This window comes from Mesoplodon densirostris, chromosome 3, assembly GCF_025265405.1.
Source record: "Mesoplodon densirostris isolate mMesDen1 chromosome 3, mMesDen1 primary haplotype, whole genome shotgun sequence".
Lineage (NCBI taxonomy): Eukaryota > Metazoa > Chordata > Mammalia > Artiodactyla > Ziphiidae > Mesoplodon > Mesoplodon densirostris.
Genome location: NC_082663.1, coordinates 143,920,739 through 143,940,731, shown reverse-complemented (window position 1 = coordinate 143,940,731; position 19,993 = coordinate 143,920,739). Strand labels below are relative to the sequence as shown.

Here is a 19,993-nt window from a genome sequence, read left to right as displayed (position 1 = left end):
TCTCAATGCCTTAAGGGCTGGGTACCATTGTCATCATCCCATGTAGCAAAAGAGAAAACCAGGACAGAGAGGTTCAGTAGCTTGTCTGAGGCCTCTCACTCCACGAGCAGCACAGGTTGGCTTTGAATCCAGGCTGTCTTGGCTCCAGAGCCTGTGTTCTTCTTAATCAATAACAGCAGTAATGATAATGTCCTAATTCAATATGTTATTGAACAGATTTAATGCAATAATGTAGGCAAAAGAGCTTCGTCCAGTGCCCAGTACATAATAAGCACTTAATAGAGATGTTAATTATAATTGTAATTACACCATTTTATATTATAGAGTTATATATTAAAATATAAACACATGCTGTAAATGCTTAGCATATTAATATGTAGTTCTGTGTTATTGTTATAGTACAGGGACCAGCAAACTTTTCTGCAACAGGCCAGGTAGTAAAGATCTGAAGCTTTGTGGGCTATAAATCTCTGTCGGGGCCATGCAGCTCTGCTGGTGGAGCAGAGGCACCCATGGACAATATGTAAACGAACAGCGGTGGCTGTTTTCCAATAAAACTTTATTTATAAAAGCACACCATGGGCCGTAGTTTGCCAAGACCTGATATAGTAAGTATTCATATATGTCAGCAATTTCTTTTCTGTGTTCCTCTGTTTAGATCCTTCTTTTCCCTCCCTTTCTCACAAGGCCAGACTTTCTTTTTCTTCTTTGTTCTGGTCTTTTAGGAAAGCGTGTCAGGCCAAGGAATGTATACTGTCTCCTAACACCAGGCTTGTTTGTCCGATAAGACATGCAGAGTGAGGGTAGCAGGAACTCCAAGCTCAGGCCTCTCTTCTCTCCCCCATTCCCAAGGTCTAGAAGCCACCGTGCTCCTTGCCCATTGCTGAGTTTCTCTGCCTCAGGGAAACCCATGAGGATCTCCAAGTTCCTTTCCCCATAGCAATACCCCCACCCCCGCCACACTCACCAGCTCCTGCCACACTGGCCTCTTCCCTCTGCCTGGATCCTCCTTCCCCCAGACAACCTCATGGCTTCTCCCTCACCCCCTCCAGGTCTTTACCCAAAGGCCACCTTCTCAGCATCCACACGATTTTAAATTGCCCACCCAGCACTTCCCACCCACTCCCCTGCTTTATTTCTCCCTTTGCCATGCTCTAGTTGTCTGTCTCGCCACTTTACCGTGACCTCCACAACGGCAGGCAGTTTTATTGGTTTTGTCCACCAGTGTGGACTAGAACCTTCTAGAACAGCACCTGGCACATCATAGGTGGCCAATAAATGTGTGCTGGATGAGTGAGCACCACAGCTTCATTCATTTTTATTGCTGAGTACTATTTCATCATATAGAAATATCTCGGTTTGCTTGTCCATTGATCTTTTGATGGACATTTGGGTTTATTATTGTTTTGTCCACTATGAATAAAGCCACTGTGAAATTCTTGTACATTCCCCCAACTCTTCACTTGGAGAATCCTTATAAATCCTTTAGGTCTCCCATTAAATGGTACATCCTCAGAGAGCCTTTCCTGACCCAGTCGCCACCACCCCCAGGTCTAAATTAGGTCTCCCCACCATCATTCTTCAGAGCACTTATCACTATGTTATTTTGTAGGCGTGCAGGTGGCATTCTGGCCAGAACTCTCTACTCCTAGGAAAATGGAAGGAAAAATCCCATAACAACACAAATATTTGTAAAACAGCTCCAGGGACGTGCTTAGTTAGGTTTCCAAGGACAGAGAGATGAAGAGGAAAAATCAAGGGCTGCTTCTTGAAGGAGGCAGCTCTCCGTGCTCCATTCATCCATAAATCAGCAAACATGGCATGAAAAGAAAGTTGTCATGAGGCCTCTGAGCTTACGGAGTTCGCGGTTGATCGTAAAGATGGCAGGGTTGACAAATCACTGTCATACATAAAATGCCATAAAATGTCATGTGATGTCATACAATGACAAATTGTCATAAGAGCCAACGCAGAAGCACTGTGGAGAGCTGGTGTAGATCACACGGACAGTCTATTTCTTACGGTATCTCTAACCATGTGGTCCAGGGGCCGCTGTTGGAGCCAAAAGTGAAGGCAGGTGAGAGTTAGGGCAAGAAAGTGCTAAGCTGGGTTCTATGTCGCCTCCACGAGAGGTGAGCTTTGTCTGTTTTGTCCTCTGTTGTATCCCCAGCACTTAGGACACCACCTGGCATATAGTAGGTGCTCAATTGATCCTTGCTGCATGTTTAATAATAAAAGTCAATCATTGTGGTTGAGAACCTGAGCTGTGAACTCAGACTGAGTTTGGTAATGAGCCTCAGTTTTACTGCTCTGTAAATTGGATGGAAAATAGTCTCCACCTCATAGGGCTGTATGTTCATTTTGTGAATACTGATCAAATATATACCGTGGGTAAGGCATTGTTCTAGACACAAGAAGCAGGCAAAAGTCCTTGCCCACATGGGCTTACATCCTCAGTGGGAGAGACATAGGATAAGCAACAAACAAAATAATAAGTTGTACTCTAGAAGATTATAAGGGCAATGGAGGAAAACAAGGAAAAAGGGTGGGGAGACCAGCTTCTATATTAGATAAGGCCTCACTGAGGAGGTAGCATTTGATCCAAGATTCAAAAGAAGTGAGGAGGAAGCCATGAGGATGTCTGGGGCAAGAGGGAACAGCAGGTGCAAAGGCCCTGAGGTAAGGTCATGCTTGGCATGTTGGAGGAATAGCAAGTAGGCTGGTGTGGCTGAAGGGGGTGAGCAAAGGGGAGAGTGGGAGGAGGTAAGGGCAGGGAGATGACGGGGCAGGTGGTGCAGGACCTTGTGGACTATAGGGAGGACTTTGGCTTCTGCTGTGAGTCAGGTGGGAGCCATGGAGAGTTCTGAGCAGAGGAGGGACACGACCTGACTCAGATGTTCACAGGCTCCTCTGGCCACTGTGTGGGGAGCAGACCATGGTGAGCGGAAGGGCAGAAAGTGGGGATTAGGGAGGAAGTGACAGTGCTGGTTCAGGCAAGTGGGGGCGGGACTAGGCTATTAGCTGTGGAGATAATGAGTGGTTGGATTCTGGCAACAATTTTTAAAATTTTCTTTTGTGGTAAAATATATATAACATGACATTTACTTTTTTTTTTTTTTTTTTTTTTTTTTTTTTTTGTGGTTCGCGGGCCTCTCACTGTTGTGGCCTCTCCCGTAGTGGAGCACAGGCCCCGGACGCGCAGGCTCAGCGGCCATGGCTCACGGGCCCGGCCGCTCCACGGCATGTGGGATCTTCCCAGACCGGGGCACGAACCCATATCCCCTGCATCGGCAGGCGGACTCTCAACCACTGCGCCACCAGGGAAGCCCCGACATTTACTATTTTGAGGTGTACAATTCAGTCACCGTTAGTACATTCACAGTGTTGTGCAACCATCGCCTCTTTTAGTTTCACAACACTTGATCACCCCAAAAAGAAATCTTATACCCGTTACTAGTCACTTCCCATTCTCTCTCCCCTGCTACCCCCCAGTTCCTGGCAACCACCAGTTCTGGATGTAATTTGAAGGTTGATCTGTGGGATTTGGGGAGAGATAGGTGGTGAGGGCTCAATGAATTAATGTGCAGAAAGCACATAGGTAGCACATACTAGGTGCTCACCGCTGAAATGGCTATGATGTGTTGGCAGTGATGGTGAGTGCTTTCCAGAAGCCTTGCTCTAATGCTAAACTGGCCTACCCATCTATTTAGAATTGCCACTTGCTGGCTGGGTGTACAGTAGAGCCAGATCTTTGACACTTCCAGTCTGGCTTGGGTATGGGTGGGGGAGGAGTACTCAGAAGGGCCAAGCCAGCACCATCCGTTCTGGAATACCATCCAACTCCGGTCCAGATTTCCCAGAACTGTGCAGGGAAATGTCCAGGGAAGGACAATACAGCTGATGGGAGTTCTGGCAAGCCCTGGCCTTGGCTTCCTGAGGCTGTTACACAAACTAGTGTTTAGAGCTTCAACCAAGATGGCGGCTTTCAGGGCAAGAGCAAGAAGCATACTCGTTCTCTTCATGGTGGTGCCCTCACTTCCTTATGTGGCTTCATACAAATCCCTACTCCATTCTCTGTTGCTGTTGACCTCTCTCTCTAAGTGTGAGACTCTTCATCCCTTTCTTGATATTTGTGATGTGTTTTGGTTTCTAAAGATGAGACCTCTCTACTTCTGCTCTGGTGTTAACTTTCTGTCTCCTTCCATCTCTCCCTCACTCAGTGCATTATTTTCCCTTGTCCCTTCTCCCCTCTGCCTGCATTGATATTTACCCTCACAGTTATCTAGACTTTATTCTCAAGTCTTGTCATGTGCAGGGTGGTAGAGCTTAAAGAACATGGCCCATATGGTTCTGAATTCTGATCCCACTTCTGCCACCTTTGAAGCTGTTTTGACTTTGGGCAAGTCATTTAATCTTCCTGAGTGGAAATCCTTCACCTTGCTCAACTAATGTTTCTGGTTCTTCTCTGGTTACACAGTAGAGTGTCTCTTCTCCACCCCCTGGAAGATAGGCATGGTCATGTAACTTGCTTTAGCCAGTGGCATATGAGGGGAAGCGACAGGTGTCACTTCTGGGTAGAAGCTTTAAGAGCCAGTGTATGATTCACCATGTTCCCTTTTTCTTGCCTCCACCATCACATGTGCACAGAGAGCGAGCCTCCCTCAGACTAGATGCTGGAGAGAGGATGGCATAGAACAGAGTCCTCATCTCATCTGCAGTGGACATATAGCATGAGCAAGAAAATAGACCTGTGATGTTTTCAGTCACTAAGATTTGGAGGTTTTTTTGTTACTGCAGCAGGATGTAGAATATTCAGAATGTATATTCATCATCTGTGCACTGGGGCTAATATCTAAGCACAATTTTCTAATGAGGAGTATGTATACTCATTTAAATTTCCAGCTAAAAAAGATTATTTCCCTTTTGCTTTCTTCCTATGGAGACTCTATTTCCTTTCCCTATTTTTCAATCTTGAATAAAAATAGAGAAAGAATTGTTTTCCTCTGGGGAGATGAATGGTTTCTAAACCCCTGGGCATTGATTCAGACACCCTCAACCTCCTTCTTCCTATGACTTTTTTTTCTCGCCTTCCCTGATTACTTAGTATCTGCTGAGGGATGAATGAACCCCTGTTTTAACTCATTCAGTTTTAACTCTTGCCATCTTCAGCTTCCTTTTCCCCACCTCCCCTTTGCCTGTTCTACTCCTGCTCACCCCACCAGGGAGTTTATACTCAAGTTCTAGAACCTGCAGTGTTCCTCCATTATCTGTGGTTTCTTGCTTGCTTAGCACCCCCTGAGAATCAGCTACAGTAGCAAATTAACAAATAACTCTGAAGTGCCTCAAGCTTGAAGACATTTCCTTTTGCTCACCTAAGCAGGATGCTGGAGCAATTGCAAATATCCTATCCCCTACTGTAAATCCTTCTTCATCATTGTGAGAGATTCAGTCAGGATCAGTGAAGACCCAAGCAGAAGATCTTGGCTGAGCCTCCTTGCTGTTCCGGCTGCGCCAGGTGTTGTCATATTGATGAAGCTCCTGGGACTGCTGCCAGCAGCCTCTAGGATTAAATCAATAGAGTTTGCAAAAGTAAAAGCTTCTTTTGGAGGCAGAGAATATATTAGTTTATTTTTTAATGATAAAGCCTCAAGGAGAATCTTCATGGATGGCAGGGCCAGCAGAGGAAAAGGCTGGGCAGACCCAAATATTTGAAGAAGTGTGTGGGGGAGCAAATGAAGGAGGTTTCATCTGGGACTTGGGGCTTTCCAGAAAATCTGTTTAACTCGGGTTGCCAATGCAACAGCTGGGAGAGTTGGAAGAGGAGTTGGAAGATTTAGAAAGGACTGCTGTTGAGATATAGAGAGAAATGAAATAGGTAGGGATTCATTCGCTCACTTGACAAACATTTATTGGGATCCTGCTATGTGCTCAGCACTGAGGTGGGTGCTGAGGATGTATGGTGAGCAAATTCTACGACAAGTGTTTTTAGAAGAGATGAGGAGGAGAGAAGACCCGGGAGAAGGTCATGTGAATATGGGGGTAGAGATTGGAGTGATGTTGCCACAAGCCAAGAAACACCTAGAGCCACCAGAAGCTGGAAGAAGCAAGAAAGGATCCTCCCCTAGAACCCTTTGGAGGGAGCTTGGTCTTGCCGATACCTTAACTGTGGGTTCCTGGCCTGTATAACTGTTAGGGAATAAATTTCTTTTATGAGTTTTTATGGGTGGGCTTTAAGCCACCCAGTTTGTGGTAATTCATTACAGCAGCTGTAGGAAATGAATACAGATGTGCCTATGAAGTTTGAGATGTCTCTGAGAAGGTGCAAAAGGACGCATCCATAGCCAGAACCTCACTCTGGAGCAGGGAGGAAATGGGATGAAGAAATATCCCAACTCCCCCCCTTTTCCTCCAGTCATCTTGCTGGTGCTTCTCATTGGCCAAACCTGCCCAGAAGGCAGGAGATGAGGAAGGCTGGGTAATGCCATTTACCAGGGTCAGTCCTGCTTTTCCTAAGACACAGAGCAGAGCAGTGAGTAGATATTTGGGAGGCAAGTGCAGCAAGAGATGACAAAACATCAAAATGCACGAGACTCCCTAGAAGGTAGATGTAGAGAATGGAAGACTGCCTAGGATTGAGCCCCAAGGAAGACCAACATTTAGAGATTTAGTAGAAAAGGGGGAGTGAGAAGGGGAAACAAATAGTGACAAGCAGGATAGTAGGAAAGCACAAAAGGAGGGCATGACCAATTAATCTGAGCACAGAAAAGTGGTCCTGGGATTTGGCAGCCTGGAGGTCTTTGGCAATCCTCACTATAAGAGTTTTGGTTACATGATGGGGCTAGAAGCCAGCCTGGAGAGAGTAGAAGAAGAATTTGAGGTGGGGAAGTGGAGGCAACATGTGTAGTCAACTCCTTCTTTACGAAGGGGAGTAATGGAATGGTTTGGTGGCTGGAGGGAGATTTGAAGTCAAGGGTGGGGTTTCTAATGATGGGAGGATATTTATTTCTCTAAATTGGGTTATTCCCAGCAGCGTACCAATAGGTGCTGGTATCTTTTCCAACTAGGATGCTCTAATTCTTGAATAGCCATTCGGGGTTTAGGATCATGAATTCAATGTCATCCTCCCAGACCGTTGATCTCGTTCAGGAATGTTACTCTGTACAGACCCCAGGAAAGCAACTGGTTGGGTTTATCCAAGGATAGGCTTTTTCCAGGATGGAAAGAGAGGCAAGGGAGTGATATATAACCAACCTACATAAGGTTGACAAGGAAGGAGATGAAGGCAGGAAAGAGTGCTGAGAAATGGTGGGGGTCAGCAGGTTGCGGGGCTTCATAAGATGGATGTTGGTTTGCATTTAAAAGGTTAGTTACCTGGGAGGAGAAGAGTGGTACTTAAAGAGAAAGATGATGGGAAGGGGCATTCTGGAGGTAGCTGGTGTCACTTCTGGGTGTCTGTGGCTTGGAGTTGACATTGGTCATTGATGAAGAGGTAAGGATGTCCTCCAATGATCAGGTATGGAAGGGGCCAGCATGGACGGTGGTCTCGCCACATAGAAATTGAAGATCATAGTTACAGGCTCTACCAAAGTCTTACTCCCAGCTTTTGTTTTCCTGTGGACCTCAGCATCTTGGCTACTGAGGCTTGGACCTTGGACTTCCTGCTGAGCCCAGTGGCACTGGGAGAGACCTGTGTGGCCTTGCATGGTTTGGGAGAGGGAATTTCTTGGCCTTCCTGCCTTTCTTGGGGACCTTCTCCTTGGCTGCACCTGATTTTGAGGGGGCCTTACTCACCCCATCTGGGTTCTTACATACCTGTTTCACCTCACCTGGATTGGGAGGGTCCTTCTTTGTCTCTCTTGCTTTCTTGGGGCTCTTCTCCTTGGCTTCACTGTTTACTTAGGGCTATCATGGCAGATGTCTCCCTGGGCTGGATTTTCCTACTGTTTGGGGAAACTAATCTGAAGCTGCCAGTGGCCCCCTTGGCCTTGGAGTTGATGGTCTTCAGGGAAATTTCAAGTTTGAATTTAAGCCAAGGGGTAGATGAAATATGTCGAGAAGATGCTGAGGAAATGGAGGATTTCTCTGACCACTGCACAGGGGTGACAGTACGAGACAGGAGAATGACTTCCCCTTAGTAGAGTGAATATGCCAGGGAACATGGTTGTAAATTGGACCAGGAGACAGAGATCTCACATCACTCAGATGTCTCCAGGGAACTTCACTGTCCTGAAAAAAGAGAGAGAGAGAAACAAAGAGAAGTATTCAGTCCTTATTTAGAGCCTCAGACCCCAAGAGTTTAAAATTAACCAATACCTCCTGCTCAAAACTTGTTTTGGCACTTCTTCCCTTTCTCTTTTTCATTAAGGGAACTTCATTTTGCTGTGTGTGTGCATGCATGTGTGTGTATGTATGTGTGTTTTCCATGAGTCATGTTAATTCTTCCACATTAAACTTCTTGTTACAGAGCAATTTTTACATTTAAATCAGGGATTTAATTTCAGAATGAACACACATACTCACGTCACTTTCTAAAACACTGTAAAATATAGCTCTGTGAATCTCCGGGTTGATTTGGCAGTATCTATGAGAATGTCAAGCATGCACCCTGCACCCCCTCTAACCCAGCAATTCCATGTCTTGGAATTTATCCCACAGAAAAAGTCCTCACAGATACACAAGGATGTATGGTCAGATTATTCATCACAGCTTTGCTTGTAATAGAGACAAACTGGAAGCATTTAGGAGAGCAGTAAATAAATGATGATGCATCCATTCACAATAATACTGCACAGCCTTTTAAAAGAGGGAAGTCCAATATACTGATATGGAAAATGTGTCCAGTGTGGTGAGGGGCACAGCAAATCACAGACCGTTATGTATCACGATCCCAATTTTGTAAAGGGAAAACACGATTTGGAATGCTTGTTTTCATGCATTTGATAGTATTTGTTGAGCACCTATTATGTGTTAGTACTGTCCTAGTTGCTGGGCATACAATCAAGAACAAGTCAGACAAATCCTTAGCCCGCCACCTCCCTCCAATTAGGGTGGACATGCCAGTGAGGGAGCCCAACATAAATAAGATAAATAAATGACCTAATTTGTTTAATGTGAAAAGTTGCTAAAAACGAACAAACAAGCAAAAAACAAACAGGGCAGAGAGGTGGAGATGTTGACAGGGTTGGGATTTTAGATCTGGTAGCCAGGGAAGGCCTCAGTGGGAAGACAATGTTTTTTGTTTGTTTGTTTGTTTCTTTTTTGCGGTACACGGGCCTCTCACTGTTGTGGCCTCTCCCGTTGCAGAGCACAGGCTCCGGACGCGCAGGCTCAGCGGCCATGGCTCACGGGCCCAGCCGCTCCACGGCATGTGGGATCTTCCCGAACCGGGGCACGAACCCGTATCCCCTGCATCAGCAGGCGGACTCTCAACCACTGCGCCACCAGGGAAGCCCAGACAATGTTTTTTTTTAATTGAACTATACTTGATTTACAATATTGTGTTAGTTTCAGGTGTACAGTAAAGTGATTCAGATACATATATGTATACCCTTTTTCAGATTCTTTTCTACTATAGTTATTACAAGACATTGAATATAGTTCCCTGTGCTGTACAGTAAATTCTGTGGTTAATCTATTTTATATATAGTAGCGTGTATTTGTTAATCCCATAGTCCTAATTTATCCCTTCCCCCACCCCCCTTTCCCCTTTGGTAACCATAAGTTTGTTTTCTATGTGAGTCTGTTTCTGTTTCGTAAATAAGTTCCTTTGTATTGTTTTTTAGATTCCACATATAAGTGATAACATATTAATATTTGTCTAACTTATTTCATTTAGTATGATAATCTCTAGGTCCATCCATGTAGCTGCAAATGGCAATATTTCATTATTTTTTATAGCTGTGTAGTATTCCATTGTATGTATATACCACATCTTTATTCATCTGTTGGTGGACACTTAGGTTGCTTCCATGCCTTGGCTATTGTAAATAGTGCTGCCATGAACATTGGGGTGCATGTATCTTTTCAAATTAGAGTTTTCATCTTTTCTGCATATATGCCCAGGAGTGGGATTGCTGGATCATATGGTAGCTCTATTTTTAGTTTCTTAAGGAAACTCCATACTGTTTTCCATAGTGGCTGCACCAATTTACATTCCCACCAACAGTGTAGGAGGTGTTTTAGTACAACCTGAAGGAGGTGAGAGAGTAAGCCCTGCTCCTAACTAGGGGGAAGGTAGGAGAGAGAGCAGCCAGTGCAAAGAGTGTGTGTCGGGGAAAATCTGAGAGAGAAACACCAAACTGTTAGCATTGATTATCTCTGGGAAGCGGGGTGGTATAAGGACTTTTCACTTTTTAAATGATATATTATAAATTTTAAAAACTAAAAAAATACAATAAGCACATATTCCTATTATAATTAAAACCATTTATTTTTTGAAAAGGGATCTTGAGGGCTGTCTGAGGAAAAAGTTAACTGCAAAAGTCAGTGAATAAAAGCATATGAGGCGAACTCTGAGAATCAAGGGGGAAAAAGGAGAAGGATAAACAACAGGGATTTTTAAAAAATTGAGGTGAGATTCGCATATCATAATTACCCATTTTAAAGTGAACAGTTCAGCAAATCAACTATACTTCAATAAAAAATAAAGTGAACAGTTCAGTGGCATTTAGTACACTCACAGTGTTGTGCACCCACCACCTCCATCTAGTTCTAAAATATTTTCATCACCCCAAAAGGAAACCCTGTACCCATTATGCATTTCCTGCTTCCTCCAGACTCCTGGCAAACACAAGTCAGCATTCTGTCTCTATGGAGTCATCTATTCTAGATAAACAAAATGTCAAAACAGCCCAAAAGTGGGTGAATGGTTAAACAAATTGTGGTATATCCGTACAATGGAATATTATTCAGCCTTAAGAATGAGTGAAGTATGGATACATGCCACAATGTGGATGAACCACAAGAACATTATGCTAAGTGAAAGAAGCCAGACACAAAAGGTCATGTATTGTAGGATCCCATTTGTATGAAATATCTGATGGATATTTTTGCAACATTTATTTTAAGCCTGATATTCAGAGAGTGGACCACACACATTCACTGTGTTTTGTTCCTGGAAACACTTCAGATTTGAGAGACAACCTCATCAGCCATGATGAGGGTAGGTGTTTATCCTCCCCAATGACGGGAGGGGAATGAGACTTACATGGGTAAAAAAGAAATAGGAAAAGTTAATAATACTGGTAGCAGCAATTGAAATAAAAATAATGAACATTGATTGCATGATTACAGTGAGATGAACCCTGTATTATGCTTTCGTAAGCATATAAAGCTTCCCAAACTCACAGTAACCAGAGTAAACCATAACAAAACACTCACATTTACTGAGTACATACTATATGCCATGCTCTGTTCTGCGTGTATTACTGTGTGTATCCACTCATTCCATTCTCACGCAGCCCTATGAGGTAGGTGCTACTTTTCACATTATATATATGAGGAAGCTGAGGCTTGGGAAGGAAACTCCTTTGCCCAAGTCCAAAACCATGTCTGACCCCCAAACCCTTTCACTACTTTACCGTATAATTTCTCATGCAGACATTTCCAATTTTCTGAACAGAAGCATGATTTAGCTGCCCTGGATAGACTTCTCTTTTCAGAACCAAAATGTTGAAAATCTTGGATAATATTAAAAAAACAAACAGCACATCAAATCTATTTAGTGTTGGGATTTTAATTTTCTCTATTTGATTTTCCTGCTGACGTAATGAATCTTTTTGCATGTGTATGCCTCTACTGTGTATGTTAAATGTAGGCCTTTGCAATTGTCTCGGAGAGTGTTAATACTTGACACTGGGTTTACTTGTCCTGCCCCAGCTTGCCATGTCTGGGAGGATGTGTAATTAAACTTGTGCCTCTTGCCGCTGGCCGTGGTGCTGAAAACATCCCGGGCCGCTCCAGAGTTGCCCTTGTTAGAGCGTCATCACCCATCAGTCTCAAGCTGATCTGCTGGAGGAGAGCTCTTTTCTAGCTTGATTTTGGTTAGTACTGTGTGTTGGAGAGTTCGAAGCCAATGTCTGAGAACTCGAGGGAGACTATTTGTATTGTTCGAAGTTGAAATATTCGTTAATATGACCCATTCAGGATGGGCTTATGCAGGTGTGGACCAGCATGCAGTGGTTGATAATTACTGCATTAAATTGTGGCAGTGGTTGGAACTCAGGTGAGGGCTGATCCAGTTGGCCTCATCCATGGTTAACACCCCAGGCATACCCCAACTCCAATTTTTAAATAAAGGCAAAAACATCCACCTTCTAACAAGTAAGGGTAAGCTGTTGAGTGGTCTGTGGTGGGGACCACCAGCATGGATCTTGGAGCGAGCCCTACTTGCATGTATGACCTTGAGAAATTTGTTTATCCTCTCTGACCCTTAATTTCCTTATCTGGAAAATGGGGCTTGCAATAGAACCTACCTTGTAGAATTGTTGCAAGGAATTAACTGAAACAATGAGTGCTTAGCTTGGTGTCTGCCCAACGAAGCACTCAATAAATGGCAGCTGTAATTATGTTGTTGTGCCTGTTATGGCCCCATAATAGTTGATCTTATTGCCCAGTTAAATTGTGGCATGTTTAGCAGAGCAAGGAATATGTCCTACACCCAAACATTCAGGGCCCTGGTACCCCCTACTCTTCTCCTGGTAATTGTGACGAGCATGGAACTAACATGAAAATAAGACCTACTTGGCTTCTCCCCATAAGCTCAACTGCTTGGTTGACTCATTGAAGTATGTGTTTCCTCAGAACACACCCATCAGGCAGCCCCCATGGTAGTGTCAAGACCTTGATGAGTTAACAAACCTGATCTGATTTTTCACACCAACCACAGGAGGCTTGAAATGAGATGGGAATGGCGGGGGGTACCACAAAGAGAAGGATGAATTATTTGGACATTCTGCAGGGTCTTGCTAAGGGGCTGGAACCATCAGCCATGCCAACTTTACAAATTGATTTTCCTTGATGTTCTGGATCCCAAGAGCAGCTCCTGTTCACAGATGCAGCCTTTCTTCCCTGCAAAGAAATCACTTGGTCGTTTCCAGTGTCACACACAGCCCCTCTCTGGGGCCTCTGTGGGTCCTGATCAATCTAATAGTGGGGGAAGCTTTGTGTATCTGCACTTGCCTGCAGGGCTGTTTGCTAGCCTGACTTCCATGAGCCATTTCAGGAGACAGCTTTTCCTCCCACCAGGGATGCTTCTCTCCTTTCATCCACCACCCCCCTTCCTTGGCCTCTTTGGCTGGCTGATTATTCTGGATACCACTGACACAGGTGCTTTCTCCCTGAACCAATCAGGGAGCGGGAAGACTCAGCTCAGCTAGCAGAGGCATTGCTCACCGCAGCTGTGAGTTAGAACCCAGGCTTTCTAAATTGGGAGGATCAGGCACGATTCAGGGTTGAGCTGAGAAAGCCTCACCTCCCCCTCCCTGGACTACCTTTGACTTCTGCTTGGGGGAGAGAAACTCCTGTGCCAAGAACTCAGTACCCTACCTTTGCGTCTGGGCACCAGCCACATCACTGCATATTTCAAGGAGCCGCTTGTATCTTTAGTGTGCCCACAGAGACTTGTCACATGATAAGGTGAGGGGAGAGATGTGGAAAGCAAGACCCACTCACCCCTCCTTCCTTCCACAGGTGTTTACTGAGCACCTACTCTGTAACAGATCTCCTCTTAGGTGCTGAGAACAAAGCAGACAAAAATCCCTGCTTGCACAGAGCTTATAGTCTAATAGGTGAGAGAAACAGTGAACCAGATAAAGGAGAAAAACATAGCAGACGTTTGGGGACAAGGGTCAAGGAAAAAAAAAAAGTAGGGAAAGGGGGTAAAAGCCTCACTGAGGAAATGACCTTTGAGGAAAGACCTAGAGGAAGTGAGGGAGGGAACCATGTGGGCCTCTGGGGGTGTGGGGGGAAGAGCATTCTAGGGGAGAGAATTGCAGGTGCAAAGGCCCTGGCAGTAGAATGTGTCTCATGTGTTTGAGAAAGATGGAGAAGGCCAGTGGGGCTGCAGCTGAGTGAACGAGGGGGAGAATGGAGGAGATGAGGGCAGGGAGGTGATGGGGGCCGGTCGTGCAGGACCTTGCTGGCTGATGGGAGGACTTTGACTTTTCTTTGGAGTGAGATGGTAACCATGGGAGGGCTGTGAATATTTCCATGTGCAGTAAGCCAGAATTTTCTTTGCTGCTTATTTGTCTCATTCCAACATTCTCTTGTTCCATCAAGATCTTGGGTTTCTTTTCAGCCCCCTTCAGTGGAGGCAGAAGACTGGTCCAGGCCTCCTGAATTCTCCTCCTGGGGTCAGAACATGGAGGAGAAGACTTGGAGGAAAAAGGCGAGCCCCCACTTCTTTCTGGATGACTCAAAGCCACAATTACCTGGGGTCCTCCTCCCCCTGAAATTGATCTAAGGCAGCACTTCCCAAACTTCAGTGTGCACACAGGGCCCCTGGAGATCTTGCTCAAATGCACGTTCTGACTCAGCAGGTCACCGTGGGGCCTGACATTCTGCTTTTCTAATGGGTGTTGCCTATACTGTTGGTTCGTGGACCACATGTTGAGTAGCAAGGGTGTAAGGTCAGTGTTGCAGGCACCCATTTGGCGTGTGTCTGTGGACACTGGCGGGGTGCATGGGTGTGTGCAGAGAGAGGGGGATGACATTTGATAGCCAGTGTGCCCATGTCTGACAAAACATAAGAAAAAGAAATAAGGTGGGAGTGGGCAGCTGCTTTCTGTCGGCCCCCATGCTGACTAAGGCTTCATTGTCGTACCCAAGAGCTCTGGGTCTGAAATCCAGGTGACAGCGGCCAACTGAACGCCTGATAATGCAGCCCATAAAAGTGCCGCTTGCTCCTGGCCTTCTGGGACTCTTCCTGGAACCTCAGCTCGAATCTGATGCAGAGGAAGTCACGTCCCAGCTGTTTAGGGGCAGGAGGCCAGGGGGCCCTGAAAAGTAAGGCGGCAGCTTCACGCAGAAGGTAACAGGGAGCTAGTTGGCAGGGAAGGGAAGTGAAATCATCGGATTCAAATCATGGCTTCAGAAGGCTCCGCGAGGGGAGGCCAGGGAAGGGCTTGGCATTGCTTCTTTGTGTACAAATATTGTCTCCTATTTTCTGGGCTGCAGGGTGAGACAGAATGGAGTATTTGTGCAACACAGCCCAGCTTTGTTCTCTGTGCTTCTAATGACTGTCAGCTCGGAGGCAGGAAGCCAATCAGAGATGATCGTCAGCAGGAATGGTTTTTGTTGACTCCCCAAATTGCCCTGAGTCTTGGATTCGCTTTTCAAAGTGTGCGTGGAGCGTGGCTCAGCTGCTTTCAGCTGGAGGCAAAGGCTGAAGCTGGTGACAAAGAAGACCTGATTTTCCCGGCTTACTTAGGCTCTTACTCCCAGGTTTTCTATTTCAGACTTTGTTTTCACACCTGGAATGTGGGTATACACTCCAACTCCTCCTCCAGCCTGTAAGATCCCTTAGCTTTTACAGAGCTTCCAAGATGCCAAATGTAACTCTAGGGCCAAACAGGAGACTGAGGCTAGTTAAGTTTGCAAGAGAGAAAGCTGGGAGGAGGGCAGTAGTTTAACATGGCCAAGTTCAAGACATGCTATTTGATCTTTCTGCAAAACAGTGGATTTCTGTGTTCCCAGGGGATCCTTGGCAATATCTGCACGTGACTTTTGGTTGTCATAAGTTTTGGTTGTCATAACTGGAGAGGAGGATGCTACTGGCATCTAGTGGGTGGAGGCCAGGGATGCTGCTCAGCACCCTACTATATACAGGACAGCCCTCCCCCCCCCACACACACACACAGAGAATGATCACCCACAAATGTGAGTAGTGCAGAAGTTGGGAACTCCTGCTCCAGAGTAACCAATACCCTATGGCTTTCTCCCTCTAGCATCCATTTCTCCACACCTAAACCTCCTTCTCAGAAATTGCCAGCTTTGTTATGTTAGTTTCCTTTCCATTTAAGGTAATTATTGATATGTATGTTCTTACTGCCATTTTGTTCATTGTTTTGGATTTGTTTTTGTAGGTCATTTTTCTTCTCTCCCTCTTTTGTTCTCTTCTAATATAAAATTAAAAATTAAATTAAAAAAAGAAAAGGAAAGAAATTGCCAGCTTTGTTTACTAAGGCTATAGGCCTGAGGGTGCTTCTGCAGATCTGGCAGGGAGACAGGGATATTCTGGTTTACCGACTGATCAGCAGATCAGGCCCTAATATGAAGTGAGCAGGACAGACCCTCCCCAAGGGCAGACCCTCCAGTGGGACTATCTGGTAGCCTCGTCAACCCGGAGGAGAGTTCCCAGGATGCAGAGAGGAGTTTGTGCCTAGAGAGAGAGGGAATGTACATCTGGAAATAGCCATATGGACTGACCATCCCTTCCCTCTCTCAGATCTTGAAAGGTCTGCTTCTTGGAGACTTGCCCTCACCACCATATTATTTTTTATTGAGGTGAAATTCACAGAACAGTACTAACCATTTTTAAGTGACTAATTCAGTAGCATTCAGTACATTCAGAAGGTTGTTCAGCTATCACCTTTATCTAGTTCCAAAACATTAAGCATCTACTTACCGTTTTCCCCTCCCCCAGCCCTGGACAACCACCAATCTGCTTTCTGATTGTACATTTTCCCGTTATAGACATTTCATATCAATGGAATTCATACAATATGTGGTCTTTTGTGTATGGCTTCTTTGACTTAGCATAATGTTTTCAAGGTTCATCCACATCATAGCATGTGTTAGTACTTCATTTTTATGGCTGAATAATATTCCATTCTATGGATATACCACATTTTGTTTAACTATTCATTCATTGATGAACATCTGGGCTCTTTCCACCTTTTGGCTATTGTGAATATTGATGCTGTGAACATGTATCCAAGTACCGGTTTTCCAATTCTTTGGTTATATAACTAGGAGTGGAATTGCTGGATCATATGGTAATTCTGTGTTTTAACTTTTTGAGGAGCCATCAAACTATTTTCCTCAGTGGCAGCACTGTTTTTACATTCCCACCAGCAATGTACAGTGGTTCCAATTTCTCACATTCTCACCAACACTTACTGTTTTCTGTTTTTTTCATTCTAGTCATCCTAGTGGATGTGAAGTGGCATCTCATTGTGGGTTTTTTTTTTTTTTTTTTTTTTTTTGCGGTACGCGGGCCTCTCACTGTTGTGGCCTCTCCCATTGCGGAGCACAGGCTCCGGACGCGCAGGCTCAGTGGCCATGGCTCACGGGCCTACCCACTCCACGGCATGTGGGATCCTCCCGGACCGGGACATGAACCCTTGTCCCCTGCATTGGCAGGCGGACTCTCAACCACTGCGCCACCAGGGAAGCCCTCATTGTGGTTTTGATTTGCATTTTCCTAATCCTCTTTGGAGAAATGTCTCTTCAAGCCCTTTGCCTATTATTTAATTGGGTTATTGTTTTGTTGTTGAGTTGTAAGTGTTCTTTGTATATTGTGTTACCAGACCCTTACCAGATATCTAATTTGCAAGTACTTTCTCTCATTCTGTTGGTTGGTTTTTTGCTTTTGTTTTTGTTTTTTCACTTTACTGACAATGCCCTTTGGCTCACAGAATTGTAAATTTTGGCCAAGTCCAATTTATCTATTTTTTTCTTTTGTTGCTCTTGCTTTTGATATCAGATCTGATTACTGTATTTTTTTTAGCTTTAGAATATAATTTTCTTAACATCTTTATTGGAGTATAAGTGCTTTACAATGGTATGTTAGTTTCTGCTGTGTAACAAAAGTGAATCAGGTATACCTATACATATATCCCCATATCTCCTCCCTCTTGCATCTCTCTCCCACCCTCCCTATCCCACCCCTCTAGGTGGTCACAAAGCACTGAGCTGATCTCCCTGTGCTATGTGGCTGCTTCCCACTAGCTATCTCTTTTACATTTGGTATGATTATTGTATTTTAAATTGCAACCACCAGTCTCCTTTCCTGCTTTTTCTCTCTATAGCATTCACCATCTTTTAATATACTGTATAATGTGGTATCTCACTTACTCACTTCTCCTCCACAAGGGTAGCTGTGTCCCTAGTGCCCAGAACAGGGCCTGACACACAGTAGGTGCTGAACTAATATTTGTCCAGTGAAGGTTGGAGGTGAAATAGAGGAAGAATATCCACATTTTCCTTACAAAGTCATCTGCCAGGTTTCCAGGGCAGTGAAATTACTCTGTATCAGGCTATAATGGTGGATCCATGTCATTAAACGTTTGCTCAGGCTCATGGAGTGTACAACACCAAGAATGAACCGTCATGTGAGATATGGACTTTGGGTGATCATGATGTGCCCATGTAGGTTCATCGATTTTAACAAATGTGCCACTCTGGAGGGGTATGTTGATAACAGGGGAGGCTGTGCCTATGTTGGGGACAGGGGCACATGGGATATCTCTGTACCTTCCACTCAACTGTGCTTTGAACCTACACAAAGCTGGAAAGATTTTCCTTAATTCTGTGATACTCCCTTTGAATATATGATTTTAGCCACCATCATAGCAAACTGCATTGTCCTCGCCCTGGAGCAACACCTACCTGATGATGACAAGACCCCGATGTCTGAACGACTGGTGAGTGAAATCTCTCTAGGGGAGGTCTCTTCTTTGCTTTGGTGGCAAACTGGTGTGGCCATGGGAGCCGAGGGCAGAGTGGGCTCTCCGTCTTGGCACCAAGAACCGGATCGTGGGCCCCCTACCTGGGGAGCCTAAATTTCATGAACACAATAATCTGGGGAGAGAGATGCCCTCACTGCCCATCCTCCACTCTCACCCCCCAGCAGACCTCATGTCAATCTCGAGGGGGGTAGGTGAGAGTGGTCACCTCGTCCATGAAAAGTCACATTCAAAACAAAATTCTTAGGAATTCCCTAGCCATCCAGTGGTTAGGACTCGGCACTTTCACTGCCAGGGCTCGGGTTCAATCCCTGGTCGGGGAACTAAGATCTTGAACACCCCAAGGCGCACCCAAAAAAATTAAAATAAATAAATAAATAAATAAATAAAAATTTAAAAGTAAAAACAAAACAAAATTCTTGTGAAAAATGTTGACCATGCACAAATACACAGAGAACAGTACTGTGAACCCCTCATGAGTCCATCATTCAGATTCAACAACTGTCAAGATTTTGCCTCATTTCATATTTTTTGTCCCTTTTTATTTCCTTGGTTTATCTTTCTTGGCCAAAGTATTTTAAGGCAAATCCCAGACAAAATGTCAGTTCACTGCCATATATTTAAGTCTGCATTGCTAAAAATATGGGCACTTTCTGGGAATTCCCTGGAGGTCCGGTGGTTAGGACTCGGTGCTTTCACTGCTGTGACCTGTGTTCAATTCCTGGTTGGGGAACTAAGATCCTGCAAGCCGTGCGGCACGGCCAAAAAATAAATATGGGCACTTTCTTACATCACCCCAGTGAGGTGTTTACACCCAGCACAACAGTGGTTCCTGGGAATCATCGAAGACCCAGCCACTAATCAAATATCTGTGATTGTTTCAGAAATGGCATTTTACAGGTCATTTGAACCAAGACCCAAACATGGTCTAGATTTTATGTTGCTTAAGACTTTTAATCTAAAGCAGTTATTTTCCCTCCTGCCATTGACTCTGCAGAAACCAGTCCAGTTGCTCTAAGGATTGTCCCACATTCTGACTTTTGCCTGGTTTCTTGCTTGGGATGTCATTTAGCTCGTTCTTCTATCCCCAGTGTTTCCTATATATGAATATGAGCTCTGGAGGGACATTCAAAATCCAGTTGATGATTTGGTGAAACTCTGCAGAGCTGTAAACTAGTACTAAGATCTTTCTTGATGCCCCTAGCCATCCCCCAGCCCCCTGCTTCCCCTCCTGGCATTCTGACACTGCCAAGAAGGCGACCTCTCTCCTTTCCATCACCATTTCAAAGTCAGCTGTCATAACTCAA

The 19,993-nt window shown here is 44.8% G+C and overlaps 1 protein-coding gene across 3 annotated transcripts in view; it reads left to right on the top strand.

Moving 5' to 3' along the window:
- The window catches only part of CACNA1A (calcium voltage-gated channel subunit alpha1 A), a 238,334-nt gene that overhangs the window by 24,965 nt on the left and 193,376 nt on the right, over positions 1–19,993 (top strand). For all 3 annotated transcript variants that reach the window (XM_060092233.1, XM_060092235.1, XM_060092236.1), the window contains exon 2: positions 18,539–18,644. In XM_060092233.1, coding sequence (XP_059948216.1) covers positions 18,539–18,644 — 106 coding nt within the window. The remainder of the gene's footprint in view (positions 1–18,538; positions 18,645–19,993) is intronic.